Below are 7,003 nucleotides of genomic sequence, written 5' to 3'. Positions count from 1 at the left end.
GTATTTTCAGGATGAAATGAGCTCAAAATCACAAAAGAAGCAAAAAGACTACTAAATCTACCATAAATACAAGAAAAGGAACAAAAGTGAACTGCCCGGACCCTCAACGGCACCTCCCAAGACAAAGAGAAGAGAAACAGAGCCTGAACACGCCCCGTGTCCAGTGAACACGGGGGCGTGCCCAGGAAGCAGCAGAAAAGACAAACCAGTAGAAGCTTCCATTGCTCACCACGGGGCCGTGCCCAGCGGACACGGGGGCGTGTTGAAAGTACAGCAGGCGCATTAATTGTAATTCGCAATTACAATTAATGAAGAGAGAGAATGTCAGACGGGCACGGGGCCGTGTTCAGCGAACACGGGGCCGTGTCCAGCGTTCTGTTCAGCCTATAAATAGAGGAGCTTGGCTTCATTCTCTCTCATCCCTTGGCACACCACCTCTCTCACACTTCATCCACCACCCACCACCACCATAACACCATCATCCATTGTCCATCATAGAGTGTGTGAGTCGTCTCGGGATCCAAGATTGATCGTAAGAGTTCTTGACAATCAAGGCCATGTTTGCCTAAGTCTCTTACATCACTTGGTGAAGACAAGTGTTTAGTATAATACTTTTTATTTTTAATCTTTTGCACTTTTTATTTGGTTTTGTATTAATGACTTTAATAACTAGTTACTTATGTTGAAGGTGATCTTTCCTTATCGTTTGTCCGTGGTGTCTTGGCGTTATTTTACTGTCTATATAAAATAAAAGATTTTCACCATTCATATCTCCACGGTCTATATGGAGGTATGTTGGCTACCTGGTCGGGGGTTAAGGGAACGGTTTGGTAAAGGTCTTGCCCTTGTTCAGCGTTTAGAGGTCCTGCTTGGGACCTGGGTCAAATTTAGTAGGATCTCCTTCAATGCCCATAGGTATTGGATGGCGGGGATCCAAACTCTTTGACCCCCTCATAAGCTAACTACTATTAATACTATAACCCGGCTATTTAGGACTGTATCCCTGCTGACTCAGACTACTTAGCCGAGGGTAACGTCACCGCCAAAAGCGGGGCCTACCATAATTTGCATTAATAACTTAATTCATTATCTTTCAATAATCCAACCCTTTAGGATTGTATCCTTGCTGACTCAAACTACTGGGTTGAGGGTAACGTCACCTCCGAAAAAGGGGCCTACTACAATAACTAAGATAATCTCTTAAACAAGTGCAAAAGTGCGAAAATAATCAAAGGTTATACTAATACACTTGTCGGATCCAAGTGATTCATCTTGTCTATCTGTTTTTATTTTATTTTATTTTTCAGCATTTAGTTAGTTTTTATTTTTCTTAGTTTAAAACATTTTTCTAACTTTTTGATTTGATTAGACGTTGAGGATAAACCGGTATTAAAAGCTCTTGTGTCCTTGGACGACCTCGGTATCTTACCAACACTATACTACGTCCACGATGGGTGCACTTGCCCATATGTGTGTTTAGTGTTAGTAAATATCGTGTTTTATAAATTTAAAACTTGGCTAAAAGTGTAAAAAGGGCTTAAAAATATATCTAAAATTATATACACACTGACACGCATCAATCCAAAAGTTTCTTTTCTTCTTCATGCACCAATTCAACAATTGGTTTGAAGACAAGACCACCTCTCAGAGGTTGAAAACCTGTGCATACCTTCAAACCACCATCTCAGAGGTTGGTTCGAAGTTTGTGCAGCATTACTAACAAAGTCTCCAAGAGACCTTCGGCACAACAACAGGTGGCAAGCCACCTGGTGACATAAATCGGCTGAGAATTTCGCATCAGACGAAATTCCTTCACCGATACGGAAGAGGCGTCAGATGACCCTTCCAGACCTCCAGCTTGATTTACATACAGAACAGACCACACATGGTCTAGGATCTTCTCCAGACTCCAAACTACCTTCCAAACACCATAGTCCAGTACTCCTCCCACATACAACTTGTATGTGACAGCAACACTAGACTGGGGGGACTTGAAGGGGTATGGTCCCAGATCTCGCGTCAGCATCGACCGCGAGTGACCATTACCCTTATCAAAACCCTCACTAGCTAACAACCTACTTGTGCCCATGCAAGAACGCGTCGGCACAAGGGTTGAATCCAATCTATCTAGTAATGAAGGAGGACTTACATGGAACATGAGAACGGTAGAGTGATGCGACATAGCATCACACCTGGTGTATGAAAATAGAAGTATTCACAGCGATGCGGCCTCGCACCGCATCCAGTGAACACTTCTATCAATACAAGAAAGCCTTACCTTAGGCATAGAAGAAGATGAACATAACGGTGCGGCTGGCACCGCACCATATGGGCATTTTCGTCACGACAAGGGATGCAGGCAAATAGTTTCTGCGGACGACGATGCGGCTAGCACCGCATCTCGCGTATTCCTTGATCACAAGTAGGAGACGCGGTAACTTCAGACGTTACCGCATGCAGCGATGCGGCTTGCACCGCGTCCTATGCACCCAACAAGTGGGACTGACACCACAGTGCAAGTGGCACCAATGGCAGTTACCTGTCAGAGCTACGTAAGCAATGGACTGACGTGGCGTAACCTGCACAACCGACAAGCCTGACACACCTGCAAAGGTGCAGCACGTCGTCAGTCCATCCATCATCATCCTCCTTCACTCCTCGGCTATAAATACCAACCCCAAACCAGGTTTGAGGTATCTCTTCACAACTCTCTCACTACTACTACTATCTTACTTTGCTTCTCAAGCAAACTACTGATTCTCACGCCGGAGAGTGGTAACAAGGAGCACCCCGCACCCCATCCTCCTTGTTACGAGTCACGGCTTGTTTCCTTGTGCAGGAGATCAACCACCGGTGATCCAGCCAGCGATCCTCGAGAGGAAGGGATTAACCCTTCTTGACGAGACTAGTGTGTTAACCCGGCCCGGTTAACCATTGTTTCATCAGCAAGCCTTGCTAAACGATATTGAAACGAGCTCGAGCCGAGTCAAACCAAGCCCAACCTTTGAGTTTTACTCACGAGCCGAGCTCGAGCTCAAATAAGTAGGCTCGAACCGAGCTCAGCTCAAGCTTCATAAAAACATGATGACACGAGCTCGAGCTCAATCCGGCTTGTTTACACCTATACTTACAATCAAATAATCCCAATCACCATAACCTCACCCAACAAACAACCTCGAGACCCGACCCGCATGAAACCAAATAACCCACGACCCATATCCGATTCAAATAATGATCCAATTATAATTTTTTTTTTTTGACTTTTTAAACTTACATCTACATTCATTCCCTCTTACCAACTTCATCTTCTCCAAAACTTAAACATAAACCCTATCATAAGTCTCTAAAATCTTAACGAAATTAAACAATTTTTCACTGCATCTTGTGTGGTTTTTCGAGTCTAACAAAACCCACCAAGTAGAATTTCGATTTAGAGCTCGGTTTGGGGGATTCAAGAAGGGTTTTTGACGAATTTTTTGGGGGTTTTCAAGATTTCTTGTTTTCTTGCTTAGATATGTTTTATTCTTCAACAAGGTACGTGTTTCACTCTCTATTAGCGTGATTATTACAGATTATGTTATTATCTTTTGATTTTGGACTTGCATGTTTGAATGTGGGTGGGAACTTGAATATTTGATGAGTTAATTAGCTAGTTTTGGGGTCGTTATTTGATTTGTTGATGATGGATAGTTGCTTAAATTGATGAAATTTGGATTCTTGTTAGAAAATCATCATTATGATTATAAATTATAATTATAATTATAATTATAATTATAATTATAATTATAATTATAATTATAATTATAATTATAATTATATTATGACGTAAAATAAACACTCAAATTAATTTATGACATAAAAGATATTGTAAAAAAATATAATATAGTATAAATGGGTTGAACGGGTCAACCTGCCAACCCGACCTGGTTGACCTGGACCCGACCATTTTTAGCTAAAAGGGTTCGCAGGTTCTACCTAAAACTGATCCGAACCTGTTTAGACTAAACCCAAACCTGCGAATGTCGTGTAGAAAATCACACCCCTAGCGCCTGGAAGTCATTATTGCTACATAACCCCCACAACCCTCTGTGACTCCGTTAGAGTTACTAAAGGGGTAGCTTGTTTATAATCAAGTTTAAGGGTTATGTTTGAAATGGTGAGAAATTAAATATCCTTTAGTAGTTCACTAGTTCGTTACCTACATATAATATATACTTGATGATGTTTTGTTAAAATGTAGATAGATGGAAACGCCGTTAAAATGTTTGAAAGTTTCATCGTCTTGGTTAATTGCAATTGGTATCTTGTTTAGATTTAAACTCTTTTTAAAGCAATTAAGATATATAATTAATCAATTACCCAAGTTTAGGAAAATGTTGTTGATTTTGAAAGTTGTTGATTATTGTAGGTAAAATGGCACGTACAGGTGTTCGAGTGGATAAGAAAGGGAAGGCACAAGAAGAACCTTCTCATGGGGCTTCAAAGAAGGCAAAGAAGCAACTTCTTGTTGTGGAGGAGCCGGGTGGCTCGAATCTAAAGGAAGAAGAAATAAATGAAGGAGAAGAGGCAGGTGAGGAGGAAGAAGTAGAAGAGGAAGACGGAAATGATGATGAGGTGGAATTAGTGTTTGATGAGGATGGGATACCGAAGTGGGACGCATCAAAGAGATTATCTAGGTATCCTATTGAACATAGAGCAGATATGTATCGTAGGAAGCTAAAACAAAGTACACAACATAGGATAGATTTATTTTTATGTGAGAAGTTTATAATTTTGAAGGACTTTCGTGCATTTGGTATAGAAGAGTGTTTCAAGAAATTAGGTTGGGTTGACTTTCTACAGTTTACCGGCGAGGATGATATCTATATGGATGAAGTTATAGAATGGATGTCTAGTTTAGAAAAGGATGAGGGAAATAATCCACCGGTTACCACTCAGTTGATAGGGAAGGTTAATGGAGTGAAAGTGGTTTTGTCATTCAAAGAGATAAAAAAGATAAGTAAGTATGATACTAAGGCTACTCGGAATGGATCGTATATATATCCTAAGGATGCGGAGTTGGCGGATGAAACAAAGACAGAAGGATGGAAAACGAGAGTTAGAAGTTTATTTGAGGTACCCCCGGGGGTTGATTTGACAAAGTGGTCCTTGAAAACAGATTATTTACGTCCTATGGCTAGGTTCCTTATACGGTTTATAACCTACAATGTTATGCCGCGTACTAGTGATTTGGGTAAGGTACGCTTTCCTGAAATGTTGGTACTTGTAGCTTTAATTACAGGTGCCCCAAAATTGTCAGCCAAGCACCTTATCATGTACAATGTGTGGGAGGCAAGAGAGAGGGAACAAAGGATGATGATCCCTCATGCTAGATTGTTATCTTTGTTGTTGAAAAAACAAGGATCCATCCCTAAGGGGGTTCGGGGGTTTGTAAGGAAGCAAACAAAAATTAATATGCAGTTGTTCACTAAGTCGTCTAGGTGGATGCATTCCAAGACTAGGACTAAACACCGATTGACTGTACAAGGGACGCATGAGGTTCCAGATAAGTATGTAGAGGGACAAAGATCAGATGTGGAAGAGGATGAAGAGGATGAGGAGATTAATGTTCAGGCTAATATAGGTGTTGAGGAGGGTGTTCATATAGAGGTTGAGTTAGAACCAAGGAGAGATGTGAATGAAGATGAAGGTGCCCCGCAGGCAGTAGTGTTGAAACCATATTTGACCGGGTTTACCCCGGAAATGTTCAGGACGCCTTATTATTTTCATATGTATGATGCGGTGATACGAGCTAGGCCCCCAGTTTTTGGGACATGGGATGAATATAAGAGGATTAAGTTTGATAGGCAGTCTCAGGCAATAGAGGAGACTAGGATGTTTCAAAAGTTGGTGATCTGGCAGAATCAACAGCGGATTGGTGAAGAATCGAGTTCGCATGAACCGCATGGCATGGATGCAGTGCTGAGAGGCTATTATGAGATGGTCCGTACGGGACATGATATGCCTCTAGGTGTTTGATGGGTAGTGTATGTTTCTTTTTAAACACTCACTGATCAAGGTTGCATCCACGATCAGGTCCATGTGTTTTTCTTTATCTTCTATTTTGTCTGTTGTACTTGTCTTTTGATATGATTGTTAACTTTACATTTGTTTGGGAGGGTTAGGAGGTGGATTGGGATGTTCTATGGGATGTGTTGAACAATATGGTATCATTTTGGTTAGAACGATAATGGTGGGTTATAGATCTTATTGTGCAAATAGTACTTCGTCTCGTTATTTATAAAATCGTTTTCTAAAAAACCATAAATGTATCCTAAGTGTGGGGATGTAGGAATGTAAGTCCAACGATCTTCAAAAGTTGGTGATCTGGCAGAATCAACAGCGGATTGGTGAAGAATCGAGTTCGCATGAACCGCATGGCATGGATGCAGTGCTGAGAGGCTATTATGAGATGGTCCGTACGGGACATGATACGCCTCTAGGTGTTTGATGGGTAGTGTATGTTTCTTTTTAAACACTCACTGATCAAGGTTGCATCCACGATCAGGTCCATGTGTTTTTCTTTATCTTCTATTTTGTCTGTTGTACTTGTCTTTTGATATGATTGTTAACTTTACATTTGTTTGGGAGGGTTAGGAGGTGGATTGGGATGTTCTATGGGATGTGTTGAACAATATGGTATCATTTTGGTTAGAACGATAATGGTGGGTTATAGATCTTATTGTGCAAATAGTACTTCGTCTCGGTATTTATAAAATCGTTTTCTAAAAAACCATAAATGTATCCTAAGTGTGGGGATGTAGGAATGTAAGTCCAACGATCTTCATAAAATACCACTAACACAATCAAAGGTGCGGAAAACAATTGAATGTGAACACAAAAAAAACAAGAAGAATGATTGTATATTAATATTGCACACAAGCTATAAGCTTGTCTGGTAGAAAATCGTTCAAGAGCAAACCGCACACATCCAACCACCACTCTAAGACCTAGGAACCCCTAT

At 40.9% G+C, this 7,003-nt stretch overlaps 1 protein-coding gene across 1 annotated transcript; it reads left to right on the top strand.

Moving 5' to 3' along the window:
* The first annotated feature begins 3,282 nt into the window (after nucleotides 1-3,282).
* LOC110899693 lies at nucleotides 3,283-6,730 on the top strand. Its single transcript, XM_022146581.2, has 3 exons — nucleotides 3,283-3,534; nucleotides 4,409-5,889; nucleotides 6,362-6,730. Exons 2-3 carry the CDS (start codon nucleotides 4,414-4,416, stop codon nucleotides 6,488-6,490), a joined length of 1,605 nt encoding a protein of 534 aa, XP_022002273.1. The 5' UTR covers nucleotides 3,283-3,534; nucleotides 4,409-4,413; the 3' UTR covers nucleotides 6,491-6,730.
* The last annotated feature ends 273 nt before the right edge of the window (nucleotides 6,731-7,003 follow it).

Source organism: Helianthus annuus, chromosome 13 (genome assembly GCF_002127325.2).
Source record: "Helianthus annuus cultivar XRQ/B chromosome 13, HanXRQr2.0-SUNRISE, whole genome shotgun sequence".
Lineage (NCBI taxonomy): Eukaryota > Viridiplantae > Streptophyta > Magnoliopsida > Asterales > Asteraceae > Helianthus > Helianthus annuus.
This window is presented reverse-complemented; position numbering and strand designations above follow the sequence as displayed.